Raw genomic sequence first — 17,509 nt, forward strand, 5'->3', positions numbered from 1 at the left:
GCAACCTTTGGTGGGGGGAACAACCTGTGGGAGGAGCTAAAATGTGGGGGGAATCCTCTAGAAAGTACCAGAGACTTAGGAAGTGAGAGACTCTCCGGAATCAAAGGGAGAGACCTTAGATGGGATTCCCTACAGTGGGGAGAGAGAATGTGTAGAATCCACCTCCAGCAGAAAGTGGAGGGATGAGGTTGTCACCAGAATTTTTGACCCAGAATTATTTCTGTCTAAAAGGACTGCAGGGTCAAAAATGGAGAAGATATTGAGGGAAAAGAGGTCCAGTGACTGGCTCAACTTAGGATTCTTCTCAAGGGGAGGCTCCAAGGCTTGACACTATTACTGATGCTATGTTGTGCTTACAGACAGGAGCACAGCATGGCTGCCCTCTGAGAGGCCCAACAAGCAGCAAACTGAGACAGATACAGATACTTAGACCCAACCATTGGACTGGAGTCTGGAACCCCTGTGGTTGAGTTAGGAAAAAGCTGGAAAAAGCTAAGGAGGAGGGGTGTGACCCCATAGGAAGACCAGTAGTCTTCCCTAACCCAAACCGCTGAGATCTCTCAGACACTGAACCACCATCCAGGCAACATACACTACCTGGTTTAATACCCCACCCCCAAACACACACACACACACACACACACATACATACACAATACACAGACATAGCAGAGAACTGCCTGGTCTGGCCTCAGTGGAAGAAGACTTGCCTAAACCTTGAGAAACTTGAGACTCCAGGGAGAGGGGAGGACTGGTTGGAGACATCCTCTGGGAGCCAGGGAGGAAGAGGAATGCTATGAAGAACTGTAGAGGGGGACTAGGAGGAGGACAATGGATGAACTGTACAAAGTAAAAGTAATAATAATAATAATATAATAACAAAAACTTCCAAACTCCAAAAACCCCCTAACCCCAAACAAACAAACAAACAAAAAAATAACAACATAGATAGATAGATAGATAGATAGATAGATAGATAGATAGATAGATAGATACAACAAACCAATGTGTTCACCATCTTATCCCATTGTGCTGCTCCTACCTTTCCTTTGGCTATCATTATATTCTTCTGCCACTCTTTAAATGTTTCTCTATCAGCCTCCTCTTTATTACCCAACATTGTACCCAACATCTCCCAGATGACTTGGGAGAGGAAAAGGAACATCCCAGTAGCTGTTTCTCATGGACTGTGTCCTATTAATGAGAATCATGCTTTCAGTTTTTGAAGAGGATGAAATGCTTAGTATCTTGGAGTTTAGAAACAGTCCTAGTGTCTGAGGACATTGATCTATAGGATTAGAGATTACATGGTTTGGATTCCTGTGGATAAGTTCATGCCACGTGCCTACCAGCCCATCTTCTATTTTTCTATTGGTTAAATTGTGTTTCTTTTAACGAAACAATCCAATACAACCCCAGTTTGGAATATTAATGTTATGGAGTGTAATTTAACTGTAGAAAGCATGTATAAACAAGTAGGAACAAGTTTGCTGGCTGGGCCAGACTAGTGACTGTGTGGACAGACATCCAAGCTGAGTGATAATGAACAAGGCAGTAATGTTTGGCTACGGCAGACCATTGAGGAACCATTTGGAGTCCCAACGGGAGTTTTGGTATTTGGGTGGTGCTGTGGAATCATATGAGGGTTTTCAGTTGCTCTTGGAGCTGCTGGATCCACTGAGTGGGACCTAGGAGGAACAGTTGTGGCTCACTCCCTAGAACTATTTTCATCATTGGTCCTGCCAAATGACAGGAGGACAGAGGTGTAGAGTTTCCAGTGTTGAAGATGAAGGTGAAGTTGGTGGACTTGCCCCATGTGAGACATAGATCTGTTCCATACAGGGTTTTTGAGATGCAACAGCCCATCACCACCACCACCAACTCTAAACTATGATTAGGGAGACTGAATTGACATGTTACTTTATTTGGATTCTTGTCTGAATACTAAGGAAGCATTCTAATAAAGAATACTAAGTATATTAGTAAAATGAATTTTTACATAGTGTTAAAATGAAGTGTATGTGTGTGCATTTTGAATTACCTGCATCATGTAATTTAATACATTAATACGAGTTTCCTGCTTCTCATCTCTTTCCACTTTCTTTTTTCTTCTAAACTCTCCCATCCGATGCTTCCTCCCTCTTCTCCCCCTTGCTTGTTCCTCTTAATCCATTTATCCCTTCTTTTCTCTCTCCTTTTTAAAAAGTCATACAATATATTCTAATCATGGCTTTCACTCTCCGACCTCCTTCTCCCAGATAATCCTAGACTCCAATTCCGTTCCTTAGTCATCAGGGAGATGCAAATCAAAACCACTTTGAAATTTCATCCTATCCCAAATCAGAATGGTGGAGCCCCAACATATAACCAGTGACAGCTCATCCTGACTAGAATGTGGGGAAAGCAGGAAACTCTTCCATTGCTGGTGGGAGAACAAAGCATGTGTAGCCACTAAGGAAGGCAGTGTGACATTCCTTTGGGAGGCTGTAAACAGATCTTCAACATCCCACTAGATCACTCTTGGACATCTCTCCAAGGGAGTCTATTGCCTTCCCTTTTTTCCCTCTCTTCTTTACTTCCCCTTCTTTCATTTCTTGCTTCCTTTTTATAATTTTTTCTTAAGGTCCCTATTCCCCTCAGCCTTCTCTCCTTCTTCCACTAACCCCTCGTTATTCCTGTGAGGACTCATTAGCTTCAACTGGGCTGGGTTAGAAGGCACCACATAGCTATAAACACTGTTTAATGACACTTCTGCACACGAAAGATGGGTGGTGTTCATGTGCAATGCCTGCACTTACCACACTCTCAGAACTACTTGTTGTATGACTATTAGAAAGGTGTGTTTGGGGTTAGGTACCTAGGTCTCTGGTTAAGCTGTGATGTCACCATGTGGATGTTTTAGTTTCCTATGCAGAATGTAGAGGTAATTAAAAATAAAGAGATTCTAATAAGACATTCAGAAAAGAATCTGTGAGAAAAGACTTGTCAGCACTTTTCACGGAAGAATGTTTATTGCTAAGTAAGGAAGGTCATCTCAGCTAACTTTGAATGTGCTTGAAATGGATAATTGTTGAAGTAAGCAGATCCAAATAATTTTAAATTTTAAAAATCAAAGCAGTCCAGTGGCAACAAGTACTGTACACTGCATTTCTAAATGTCTTAAATATTATAATGGCTCTGATGAGAAATAGACTCTCAAGTATTATTGTGGTAGTACTGCCTCAGAATTTTTTATTTGTGATATTAAATGTGTTACTACTGTAAACAGAATGACAACTTTTTTCTACTTGTCTTTTTGCTCTGAAATACAAGGGTTCATGGTGCTCATCTGGGTAAGCAATTATCTTCGCACAGAGACCATGCCTTGAACAATTTCATATCTCCATCTCCAGGTGAAGACCCTGAAGCGCGGAGAATGCGCACAGTCAAGAACATAGCAGATCTGAGGCAGAACTTGGAAGAGACAATGTCCAGTCTTCGAGGAACCCAGATAAGCCACAGGTGCTCACAGTCCTATCATTGGAGGATAAGGAAAACCAGCAGTGCGAACATCTGATCCTCTTATAATGATTGAGAAGAAAATTACTACCATTTCCTATTTTCTTTTATCTCTACATGTCAATCAGTTATCAATATACATTAAGCCAAGAGCTGTCTGGTATTTTGTTCTTCTTTCCATCTTGTCATCCATAAAACTTTCTTATTAGGCTGTGCTAACTGGTCAGCTACCACTGTTTCTAGTGAAATAATTTTATGACTTCCAGACCATTGGAAGAAGTTGGCAGGGACCCATGCAAGTATGCCCACTTCTAACTTCCTGCGTTGGTCTGAGAAATTTAGTATGTTTTGCTTTTCAAGCGACAAACAATACTCAGATAATCTATAAGGTATTAGTGGCCTTTCTTTCTAAAGAGACCACTTCCAGAAACTGTGACTTCCCACATTTTGACATCAGCAAAGATGTCTGGAAGCATAGAATGAATCTGGGCACTATTCACTTGAAGTTCTAGACACACACACACACACATACACACACACACACACACACATACACACAAACACATACACACAAAACTCTAGCTTTTCCTGTAGCATTGGTCTGTGCCTTAGGGAACCAGAGTATGTATATGTATGACATATATGTGTGTGTATGTGTGTGTGTGTGTGTGTGTGTATAAAGCATATATATATATATATATATATATATATATATATATATATGTCTCCATTTTGTTTGATAGCACCCTGGAGACAACATTCGACACTACTGTGACAACCGAAGTGAATGGAAGGGCCATCCCCAATCTGACAAGCCGACCTACCCCCATGACCTGGAGACTGGGTCAAGCGTGTCCTCGCCTACAGGCTGGAGATGCCCCCTCCATGGGTGCTGGATATTCTCGAAGTGGCACCAGCCGATTCATCCACACGGACCCCTCCCGGTTTATGTATACAACGCCTCTCCGCAGAGCTGCTGTCTCGCGTCTGGGAAACATGTCACAAATAGATATGAGTGAGAAAGCAAGCAGTGACCTGGATGTGTCTTCTGAAGTGGATGTTGGTGGATACATGAGCGATGGTGATATCCTTGGGAAGAGTCTAAGAGCAGATGACATCAACAGTGGGTAAGTAGCTCCGAGCAGAGCTGCAGTGTTGGGGTTTGAGGGGCAAGTGAGCCTGTTGAACATTCCAAGGTATACCACAGTGACTTCAAGCCATTGTAAAACACAGGCATTTATGATTTATAACAGTAGCAAAATTACGGTTATGAAGTAGCAATGAAAATAATTTTATGGTTGGGGGTCACCATAACATGGGGAACTAGATTAAAAGGTTACAGCATTAGGAACGTTGAAAATCATTGGTCAAAAAAGTGCATGTGGCCTGTATTTTTTATAGTAGTCTTCCATGTTCCTAAGTGACAGATTTTATAGTTACTAAGAGTATGGGAAGGAGGGGTTGGGGATTTAGCTCAGTGGTAGAATGCTTGCCTAGCAAGCGCAAGGCCCTGGGTTTGGTCCTCAGCTCTGTTAAAAAATAAATAAATAAAATGAAATAAAATAACAAAGAGAATAGGAAGGAGACAGGAGGAGTGTTTCTGAGTTTCTCTTTCTGGTATGGCTGTCTCTAAAGGCTTTAAGGGACAAATAATGTGTGGCATGGTTTAATTTAAATTGCAGATAAAATCAGAGTTGAAGAATTTTTTAAAGTTTTTTATCTCAGTTTTGATTTTATTATTATTTTTATTCTTTCACACTGCTAATGTGAGCTTTGAACTTAACATTTATAGATCAGTCTGGCTTTTTTTTTACTTTTTTTTTATTCGATATATTTTTTAATTACATTTCAAATGATTTCCCCTTTCCTAGCCCACCACTCCCCAAAAGTCCCATAAGCCTCCTTCTCTCCCCCTGTTCTCCCACCCACCCCTTCCCACTTCCCCGTTCTGGTTTTGCTGAATACTGCTTCACTGAGTCTTTCCAGAACAAGGGGCCACTCCTCCTTTCTTCTTATACCTCATTTGATGTGTGGATTATGTTTTGGGTATTCCAGTTTTCTAGGTTAATATCCACTTATTAGTGAGTGCATACCATGATTCACCTTTTGAGTCAGGGTTACCTCACTTAGTATGATGTTCTCCAGCTCCATCCATTTGCCTAAGAATTTCATGAATTCATTGTTTCTAATGGCTGAATAGTACTCCACTGTGTAGATATACCACATTTTTTGCATCCACTCTTCTGTTGAGGGATACCTGGGTTCTTTCCAGCTTCTGGCAATTATAAATAGGGCTGCTATGAACATAGCAGAGCATGTATCCTCTTATTACATGTTGGGGAATCCTCTGGGTATATGCCCAGGAGTGGTATAGCAGGATCTTCTGGAAGTGAGGTGCCCAGTTTTCGGAGGAACCGCCAGACTGATTTCCAGAGTGATTTGTAACAGTTTGCAACCCCACCAGCAGTGGAGGAGTGTTCCTCTTTCTCCACACCCTCTCCAACACTTGCTGTCTCCTGAATTTTTAATCTTAGCCATTCTGACTGGTGTAAGGTGAAATCTCAGTGTTGTTTTGATTTGCATTTCCCTAATGACCAATGAAGTTGAGCATTTTTTAAGATGCTTCTCCGCCATCCGAAGTTATTCAGGTGAGAATTCTTTGTTTAACTCTGTACCCCATTTTTTAATAGGGTTGTTTGGTTTTCTGGAGTCTAACTTCTTGAGTTCTTTATATATATTGGATATTAGCCCTCTATCGGATGTATGGTTGGTGAAGATCTTTTCCCAATTTGTTGGTTGCCGATTCATCCTTTTGATGATGTCCTTTGCCTTACAGAAACTTTGTAATTTTATGAGGTCCCATTTGTCAATTCTTGATCTTAGCGCATACGCTATTGGTGTTCTGTTCAGAAACTTTCTCCCTGTACCAATGTCCTCAAGGGTCTTCCCCAGTTTCTTTTCTATTAGCTTCAGAGTGTCTGGCTTTATGTGGAGGTCCTTGATCCATTTGGATTTGAGCTTAGTACAAGGAGACAAGGATGGATCAATTCGCATTCTTCTGCATGCTGACCTCCAGTTAAACCAGCACCATTTGTTGAAAAGGCTATCTTTTTTCCATTGGATGTTTTCAGCCCCTTTGTCGAGGATCAAGTGGCCTTAGGTGTGTGGGTTCATTTCTGGATCTTCAATCCTGTTCCATTGATCTGCCTTCCTGTCACTGTACCAATACCATGCAGTTTTAACACTATTGCTCTGTAGTATTGCTTGAGGTCTGGGTTACTGATTCCCCCAGAATTTCTTTTGTTGCTGAGAATAGTTTTAGCTATCCTGGGTTTTTTGTTATTCCAGATGAATTTGAGAATTGCTCCTTCTAACTCTGTGAAGAATTGAGTTGGGATTTTGATGGGTATTGCATTTCTGAGTTTCTCTTTCTGGTATGGCTGTCTCTAAAAGCTTTAAGGGACAAATACTGTGTGGCATGGTTTAATCATGAACCATTTAAATTTAAATTGCAGAGAAAATCAGAGTTGAAGGATTTTTAAAGTTTTTAATACATTTTATTCATTTATGTTGTATGTGTCTGTGTGTGGGCTTATTTATACAATAGTGAACATGTGGAGTTTGGAAATCCTACTATGGGGTATCAGGGATCTAACTCAGATTATCAGCTTTGGCAATGGATTTATTTATCTTCAAACTATCTCTTGAACCACAGAGTTGAAGGTTTAGAAAGATTTATTCTCTCTTGATGGTTTCAGACTTTAAAATATTAGAGTCTTTTTTCTTTTTGCTATTACATTCCATATATATACATACATATATACATGCATGTATATATATTGATTCTAAAATTTTATATGGTGTTTTGGCAAAATAAACTACTTAGTTTCATCAAAGGATGCACTTTGGAAGCAACAGGACATTCATTAAAACTAATCCTGGCTTGGCGAAATGACTCAGCAGGTAAAAACACTTTTCACCATGTCTTGATGATCTGAGTTCAATGCCTGGTGTCCTGGTAGAGGAGAGAATAGACTCCTATAAGTTATCCTCTGATCACCACAAAAAATGCTATGAAATATGCATGCACACATGCACACACATGCATGCACAGAGACAGAGAGAATGAATGAATGCAATGAAAGAAACAGGACTCTTGTAAATACCATTGTAATTTTCACCACTTCCTATTATCTACCAACCTTCCATTACAGTGGTCTCTTTCTCACTTCCATGTTCCTGTTTCCCTCTATCCCTTTTTAAGTTTTTTTTTTATATAGCCCCAGATTACCCAATACTAACCTTGACCTCATGACAATGTCCCTACCTTTGCTTCCTGAGTTCTTGGATTCAAGATATACACCAAACCACAAACTTAGGATCCCCCTCACATCACTTTTGAAGAGAAAACAAAGTATTTTCTAACCCAGAGTCCAGATTATAAACCACGAAAGCTTGTCTCTGTCAACCAACTTCTATGAGTTAGGCCTCACCTGCTTCCATAGTCCCCCAAATAGCACCAACCAGAGAGAAGAAGCATTTAAATCACAAGCCTTGGGAAACAGCCTAGAGCCTAAGCATACAACATTAATACAACATGCTTACCCTGGTATTGGCAGGATAATTGAAGAGCAGTTTATATCCAAAACCAGAGGACATCCATGGTACAATGAATGGGTAATTTCAAATGGTCTATACAGCCTAGAGTTCAGAGAAAGGAGAAAGTATTGAACTCAGATATGATACAGAGAGGGCTGAATAAGGAAGCATATTAGTTATGGTTCCTGAACTAAATAGCCAAAGATGAGGCAAATGCTTTGTATAATCAAGTTTAAAAAGAGAATTTTAGAAGATGATCATAGAAGGTATAACTCGTTCAGTAAGCTTCAGTATTATTTTCATAACCAGGGGGACATTGGGTTATATGGCATTTGATAGCATTTCCATTGACTGATAAGCATAGAAGGAGAACATTTAAATGTGAGATGTAGGAAATAGAGCTATTAAGACCTGTCTTGAAGTCATGATGCAAAGAAGTTGAGATGTATACTATTTTCAGGGGAAAACACTACACGGAGGTTATGAATATAAATAAGATATGGAAATGTTGATGAGTTTGCAAAGACTACTTTAGGGAAAGCAGGCAAGTGAAGTGAGAACCCCAGAGTTAGATTTCAGAAACTGTGGTAAGAGCTCAGGCTCAGTCATGCATCCAGAAGTATGGCAGTGTTGGTAGTGATGAAGACTAGAAAATGTTTAAATGGCACTGATGAAAATAGGATACAATGATGAGCTATTCTTATTGGAACTCAAAAGGTCCTGGACCCAAGAGAACCTACTTACCTAGGTTACAAGCACAGGAAACAGAGGAGCATACCATTAGAGAGAATTGAGTGGAGAGCGCTCAGTATGAATCGCAAGTTAGACACACGCCAGAATACAAAGTTTGTAGAAAATGCCAAAGGGCCTTGGGGTAAAGTAGCATGCATGCATCTCATCTCAATACGGAATACTAGAAATCATGAGCTTGTTTGGACACTAGAGGGAAAAGAATTCAGAGGGAAGAGATGGAGTACATGGGTGTATGTCTATTAAAATGTTTCTGTTGAGTTTGTCTTATGTGCTAAGGAGCATTCTGAGCACTGAGAATGTATAGTCATAAGCAGTAGAGACACAATGCTTGACCAAATGGGCTCATATGCTAGTATTTTTGCATCTACATTTTTTCAATGAGTTAATGATAACATATATACTATATGTAAATATACACATATACACACACAGCATATATATGTATTATATGTGACTGAGGCCTGCATACGATGGATATTATAAGCACCCAACACACAGGACCAATCTTCTCATTACATTAACACTTATTTGTACTCAGAGTGATCTAAATCTTAATACTCTAATGAAGAAGTTCATTTCTCTTTCATGTAAAACTGCCCTAGTATTTTCTTTCATTATTTTTTGCCCAATTTTTGTGTGTGAGCATGTCTACATGTCTGTGTGTAAACACATGCTATGGTGCACATGTAGAGGTCAGAGGACAGCTTACAGGTGTCAGCCTTTGTCCTGTCACCAAAGTGAGTTCTGGGAAACCAACTCCAGCCTAGCGGCAGACGCCTTTATCATCGATTCCTCCTGCTGGCTCTTTTCCTCATGACTTTGATCTTCACATGGAGAATGTAAACCACAGCCACTTAGAGAATTAGAAGTCTGATAATTCTGCTCTTGCCTAATCAGGTTTCCAATAGCACCCTGACCATTACCATTCATCAGGCAAATAGCAAAAGATACGGTAGAACACAGTGGGGAGAATATTTGTCCAGGCCTGAAAGGTTTGCAATCAACTTCTGTTTGCACTCATGTCCAGAGTGCATTCATGGCAATGGCTACCTGCTCGAGGCAAGGAAGCAGGGCTCAGCTGTGTGCCTTAGAGGAAAAGGAAACTAATCTGATGACAGCTGGCTGTCCCTCTACTAAGTCATATACAGAGGGAAAAGCAATGTTTTTAGATTCTGAGTCCTACATGACTTTTTTGAGTTTTCATTTGGAACTCGATTCAGATTTCAGGTCTCTCTCCTTTCATCTCTACTAGTATATCTTAGGAAGTCTATTATAGGTGGATGTGTGATCTACATGCTTCACCTATGAAAGTTGTATCAAAAGTTCACTGGGAAATGGTCATTTTGCTCTTCCCTCTGATAGCTGAGAAGAGCTTAAAACCTCTTTCCCATGGTGGTGTAGAGGCGACTGACTTTTAAAGCAAGGCACAGTGTTGTTCTCTAGGTCGTACGTGGGCTGTGGCTGAACTGAACTAGAGATTAATTGGAGGACATTGTGTAGAGGAGCACTTGCCTTGCCAGAATATGTAGTATAACATTATTGATATCTCTATGTAGAATTTAAATGTGGGACGGATGAGAAGGTCAGAGATATCCCAGGGAAGTTTTAAGTTGATAGTTCTTCCTTTAAGTGATATGAAAACTATTGCTATATTTCATCAAAAAAGGAATACAAATTTGCTTGCTCTTTACAATTTTTAAGGATGTTTTGCTGATTAACGGAGCAAAAAGCTTAACAGGGACAATAAAAAGAAACTGTTTAATTTTGCTTTTTTTTGTTATACCACGAGGAATGTCATGAGGTCATGCAAATGAGAATGACGTAGCATTTTTCATGTGCTCTGGAAAGAAACGATAAAGTTACTTAGTTGGCATTCTTAGAATTCAAAATTTCCTGGAGCATGCAGAGGCTTATCTCAGAGTTCTCCTTTTGAAATTGCTTCACACCCTTGAGACTCTGAAGCTGTCGGTAATTAGGAATTAGTCAGAGGCAGGGACTCTTATTACAAGTTGAAAGGGTACAGCAATGAAGCCAAAAAGAAGAAATTGAGAGAAAAGTTACATATTTCAATTGAGTGGAAATTAAAGTTATCTTTGGATACACAGTCATAAATAGTTATGTGCATGTGACCAAAAGTTAAAGCTGTAATTGAGTCATTTGACCAAAAATGAAAAAATAAAGTATGACTTCTGAGGGACAAAAATTGAAAATATGAAATGAAATAAACTGGTCCTACTACACTTCTCCTTCAAATCTCCTAAAAATTTAGGACAATTGGCACAGGGACAGCCACTGAAAGGCACTAGAAGCTTAGTGTGTTGTTCTTGTGAACCTGTGTGTCCCCTTCATTGATTCACCAATTTCATCTTTAAGATACTAGCCATTTCGTGTCACTATAGAAACTTTCATAGAACAAATAGCTTCTACCTAGGCATTAGTCACGCAGTGCTATTCCACACAAACATAAATGCACACACACCACATACAAATAGAAATACGATTTTATATCGAGATCATGTTTATCATGCCCATCATCTATATCATCTATATCATATACATCATATACATCATATACATCACATGTACCATACACATATGCATAATACATATCATACACATCACATATATATAACATACATATACAAACATATAGAAATATATGTATATATGTATACATATATACATACACACATATAATATATATACATACACGCATATATCATGTGTTATTATTGCCATTGCTAGCTCAACCTAAGCAGAGTTAAGCATATCATTGCTATCATTTCAGTTTTGCCGCTGACACAGTTGAATCATAGATGATTGACATGCTTTCAGAACCCATCCAGATAGTCACTAGCAGCTCTGTAGACTGTTCATGTAGAGTTCTCTGACTCTGCCCAGGTCATTGCTGTTATAACCCTTCAATGCAGTCATTGTGTTCCATTTTTATGTCTCATGAATTCTGTTATTCTCCACACACCATTTTCATGCTCACTTCCTGTGGTTATTTTCTGTCCTACTGGAGAATCAATTTTAACAGTACAGGAACAAAGGAGAAAATCTTAGAAACCAACTCCAAGATCTTTAAAGCAACTAAAAGCTAGGGGTAGTGGACCAAACCTATAGTCCTGCTCAGGGAGCTGAGGCAGGAGTATCATCATGAGATGGAGCTTACCCTGGATTACATAGTGAGTTCTAGTTCAAGGGGGATGTAGAATGAGACCTTGCCATTCAATCAATCAATCAATCCACCAATCAGTCAATAAACAAACTATCCGTATTTAATTTATACAATAATGCCACGAAGTGTCTTTTTGAAAATTTATTATTCTAGTTAATGTACAAAGTATCTAATTTTCTGATGACACCTTCTTGCATATTTAGTTTTCGTTGGTTCCCTTCCACTGCCGACTACATCTCTTCTCTGACTCTGCCCGGGTCATTGCTGTTGTAACCCTTCAATACAGCCATTGTGTTCCACTTTCATGTCTCATGGTTTATTATTCTCCACATACCATTTCTTTTTTATTTTAATTAATTAATTAATTTTTATACCCCATATTTTATTCCTGCAATCCTGTCCACCCTCCAACTGTTCCACATCCCATATGTCCTCCCCACACTCCTGTCCCCATGTGGATTTCCCCACTCAGTACCCCACCTGACCATTAAACTCTCTGGGGCTTCCAGTCTCTTGAGAATTAGGTGCATCTTTTCTGCAAGGACACAGAGAAAAGTGGGATCCAGCTCAAGGGGAGGTCCCAAGACCTGACTCTATTACTGAGGCTACGGAGCACTCATAAAAGGGACCTAGCATGACTGCAATACAGAAGACCCAACAAACAGCTCAAAGAGTCAAATGCAGATATTTGCACCCAACCAGTGAACAGAAGCTGCTGACTCCTGTTGTTGAATTAGGGAAAGGCTGAAAGAAGCTGAGGAGGAGGGTGACCCTGTAGGAGGACCAAGAGTCTCAAATATTCTGGACCCCTGAGATCTCTCAGACACTGGACCATCAAACAGGCAGTATACACCAGCTGATATGAGGCCCCCAACACACATACAGCAGAGGACTGTTGGGTCTGTGTTCAGATACCATTTCTTGGTCACTTCTTGTGGTTATTTCCTGTGCTACTGTAGTCCTTTTAAGGAAGCTTTTACCTTTTCCTATAATTTGAACACTTTCTCAACTTTTTACCTCTTGTTACTGCTTGTTGAAACTAAGCAGTTTCAGCAAGGTTTTACATTTATATATTTAGTATATGCCTGAGGTATTTATATATCTGTGTATGTGTATCTCTGTGTGTATGTATATCTACCATGGCATGTGTATGTATGTGGTATGTGGTGTCTGTGTATCTGTGTGTGTGTGTGTGTGTGTGTGTGTGTGTGTGTGTGTTTACTTTGGGGCAAACATGTCTAGTAACTTTTATAAAGTGCTACTGAACTATTACAGTAAAGAATATTGATTTTTTAATAAAATTGAAAGTAAAGTTTACTTCTTTCTGATGAGCGTATCTATATATAAAATGGTTTAATAGAGTTGGTTTTTGAGTAGTTATTGAAAATTCCCAATACAGTAATTTTCTTATGTCATGTGGATAAGATCATTTAACTTTCTGTTTATTAATGTTGTGCTGGCAATTCTTTTCAGGTACATGACAGATGGTGGGCTCAACCTATATACTAGAAGTCTTAACCGAGTCCCAGACACAGCAACTTCCAGGGATGTCATACAGAGAGGAGTTCACGATGTGACAGTGGATGCAGACAGGTAATCCCATCAGCACAGAAGATGCTGATTTGCACAAAGATATTTCATAAGTAAGGTCACAACAGATTGCCAGTGTCACTATAACTTCTCTTTTGCAATGTTTTGAAAAAAGGGCAGTTTCATTTGCTAGACCATATTAGCTCTGTAATACTGAAAACAAATCTATCAGTGATAAAAAAAAAACACTTAAAATTTCAGTATCTATAAAAGAAACTGTAACAGCATACTCATTTTTCGTAATTTAAAAGAAACAAACATTGTTACTGTGTTTCTGTCAATTTAGATGCATTTTGATTTAACTGGAAGCAAATTATACAAGTATTAAAAACATATTTTAAACCATCAATCACAATAAGTACAATAAGCTTGATGTTTCTCATGAGAGTACTTGAAGACATGTAGTTCTTGCTTTAAGCTAACATTTTGTTCTCCATTATCGCTTGCTCTTTAAGGGTGTGCGTGTGCGTGTGCATGTGCCTGTGCCTGTGAGTGTGCCTGTGCATGTGCGTGTGCATGTGTGTGTGTGTATGTGTGTGTGTATACATGTGTATGTACACACATATCAGACATAGTCATGTTTTACTGGAACTGTTCTGTTGACTTTTAACAGGATCATCATTATTTGAGATCAGTATCTAAGTCAACGAATATAAAATATATTTATGATCCTGATTTATTTAGCCTTTCACTCCAACTTTTTATTTTATTGAACAAGAAGACAATGCTCATCTCTATAACTATCAGTATATAGAATACTTCTTTAATTTAGTATGATTAAATATCTTGAAATTAATATACCTACATTCTGAAATAATCATGTACACAATTTAGTATATTTTTTACAGCTATGCCCAAAGGGTAGGTAGCAAAATCTGATACTAGTTTTCAGTATCATTTCTCCTTCATACTCCATCAATATCTTAAATCATGTTAAACAGAAAAGCCATCTAAGCTCATTCATCTGCATTAGCCCATTAACCCAGTCTGTTTAGTCTCTCTGTGTGTATGTGTGTGTACAAGTGAGGTATGTAGCTATGTGGGAAATTTTTTTCTCCCCCTCTCTAGTCTGGATTTCTTTTTAAATATATTTGCTCATGACTTTTGCCCTAACTTTATTCCTGAGTCCTGAACTTTCTCCCATCCTTTGAACAATCTAAACTAATTTCTAATTCTGACATTTGTCTTGTTGCTTTTGTGCCTGGGATGTTCTTTGCTAAATCCTTTGCCTTTTTTGCCTGCAGTCTCTACTCAAGATCATATTCTTGGAGAAGTATTATTGTAGTAGATCAAGGTATACTTCTTCCTGAACACTTTCTATCTTTCTTACAATAGGTAATCATCAGTGCAGACAATGTCACAATCATCATGTGTTGAGACTTTAACAAAAGCTGTTTTGGTGAATAAACATAGATAATCTATTCATTGAGTATATGTAACTCATTTGGCCAGAGGAAGGGTGTTCTTTGTATGATAAGTAAATGAGATGAGGCAAGATTCCAGGCTCTTCATATTATGGAAAGGGAATGGGTTATGGGGGAAGAGACAGAGCTCACAGAGAAAGACATTCAAAGAATGGGCTACATAATAGGCCTAATTCCATATGTTATTGATACTTGGCAGTCGAAAATGCTAAAGGTATTGGCACTGTACTGGAATAACCCAGGCATCAACACAATAGTGACTTTGGATTGGAAAGATTTAAGAAAGAAACCAATATGTTTCTTTACTTTTAGGGCTCACACTACATTCTAGCGGATGAATTTCAGACAAACAGAAAGATCTAAACAGTTATCTAATAAATGTAGTCCTACACATTTGCCCCCACAGTGGTGTAGAACCAGGACCAGAGTACCATTTGAGAGAAGTGGCTTCAAAAGGAAAATACTGGAAACATCCTCATTCTATTTGCCTTAGTTAGGGTTTTACCGCTGTGAACAGACACCATGACCAAGGCAACTCTTTATAAGGACAACATTTAAGGCTGGCTTACAGGTTCAGAGGTTCAGTCCAGTATCATCAAGGCAGGAGCATAGCAGCTTCTAGGCAGGCATGGGGCACAAGGAGGCGAGAGTTCTACATCTTCATCTGAGGACTTCTATGGAAGATTCACTTCCAGGCAGCTAGAATGAGAGTCTTAGAGTCCAGGCCCACAGTGGCACACTTACTCCAAGTGGCTATACCTATTCCAATGGGGCCACACCTTCTAATAGTGCCACTCCTAAGGCCAAACCTATACAAATCATCACACTATTCAAAGAATTTTAACATATTATAGAGAATGATAAAAAAAAAATCCTTGTGTTTAAGTTTTATTTTTTTCCAGCTCAGTGGCACTTATATTTTTTAGGTTTTTATAAAAGGTTCTGTGTAAGTAAAATATACTGAAATAACAGCAGACTCTCCTGACTGAAATTAGCAAATTATCGTATTTAATTTATTTTTTAATATTTATCTCTTTACTTACTTATTTATGTAATGTGTCTGGGTATTTTTTATGCATGCATGTCTCTGTACTAGAAAGGAGCATCAGATTCCTTGCAACTGGAATTACATATGACTGTGAGCCCCATATGGCTACTGGGAATTGAACTCATGTTCTCTGGAATCAAAAACAGTGCCCTTAACCATTAAGTCATCTTTGCAGGCCCCAAATCATTTATGATAAATCCTGTAGGTTCCATTTTGAATAACTTATGATTAAAATATGTGTAGATTGTAAAGAATAGCTACATACCCGTTGCCACTAAATTGAAAATGAATGCCCCTCTTGAAAAACAGGAGTTTTAACAACTAGCAATGATGCATTTAAAGGATCATATTGCTTCAAGCAATGATAGTTCCTCTACTTTCTGTGTAAACCTGTCCTGGCTCTGTATCCTCTGTCACCAGATTAGAGACCATGAGTAGTCAATGAAAACAGGTTGAGAAGTTCAAGAGCTCTTTGTCCTAATAAATTAGACAGCAAGTGCGTAAAGAAAGACTAACAAGAAAAACAGTGTACCTTAAACAGTTACTTTACAAAGGCTTAAGATACTCTGACACATATCCTAGGAGAGATCAGAAGGAATTAGAAGGAATTAGGAGAAAAAGAACAAAGAACATAGAAAAGTTTGGTGTAAGAGGGGATGGAGGGCACCAGGAAAGCAGGGACCTCTGAGTCTGTTGAGCAAGGTATATATATATATATATATATATATATATATATATATATATATATATATATATATATATGTGTGTGTGTGTGTGTGTGTGTGTGTGTGTGTGTGTATGTGTGTGTGTGTGTGTGTGTGTATGTATATATGTATGTATATATGTTGTGGATGAGCCTGGTACTGTTTTTATTTTGATGCTAATTCTGCTCTCTCGGGAGCGGCTGTGGACAAGGAGTCATGTGCTCACGTGCCTTCTTGTGAACCAATCCCTAATGAATAAAGAGCCAATCACTGGGTGAGTAGGAGGGACTTCCAGGTTGGAGAGAGGAAGAGAGGAAGCAGGAGAGAGTTAGGTCCTTTCTGGACAGGGATAGCATGAGGACAAGATGTAATAACTAGCGTCTCCCAGTTTCAATGGCAGATCCGTCAGGATTCGCCACCCAAGGATTGAGATTTAATAAGGCTTACAAGATTAGGATTTTAGTTGTTGCACCCAGTGATTGAGTTACCATTGTTCTGAACTAAGTCTGTGTGGTATTTTCCTTCTCCTGGTGGTTCAACTTGATTAAAGAGAGAAAGGTATGGTGGCAAAGAGTGGGTTTGCCAAATGTGTACTGCAAAGGCCATGGGGGATTTCAGGTACAGGGTTGGCATGGTAAGAACCCACCAGAGGTAAATTGACAAGTCAGGTGGAGATGTTTCCAGAGCTGTGGGCCCAAGAGTTTCCATGAAA

At 39.0% G+C, this 17,509-nt stretch overlaps 1 protein-coding gene across 4 annotated transcripts in view; it reads left to right on the forward strand.

Annotated features, from left to right (window-relative positions):
* The window catches only part of Nav3 (neuron navigator 3), a 324,118-nt gene that overhangs the window by 182,427 nt on the left and 124,182 nt on the right, over positions 1 to 17,509 (forward strand). For all 4 annotated transcript variants that reach the window (XM_052165326.1, XM_052165327.1, XM_052165329.1 and 1 more), the window contains 3 exons: positions 3,393 to 3,501; positions 4,242 to 4,625; positions 13,505 to 13,624. In XM_052165326.1, coding sequence (XP_052021286.1) covers positions 3,393 to 3,501; positions 4,242 to 4,625; positions 13,505 to 13,624 — 613 coding nt within the window. The remainder of the gene's footprint in view (positions 1 to 3,392; positions 3,502 to 4,241; positions 4,626 to 13,504; positions 13,625 to 17,509) is intronic.

Source organism: Apodemus sylvaticus, chromosome 20 (assembly GCF_947179515.1).
Source record: "Apodemus sylvaticus chromosome 20, mApoSyl1.1, whole genome shotgun sequence".
Classification (NCBI taxonomy): domain Eukaryota; kingdom Metazoa; phylum Chordata; class Mammalia; order Rodentia; family Muridae; genus Apodemus; species Apodemus sylvaticus.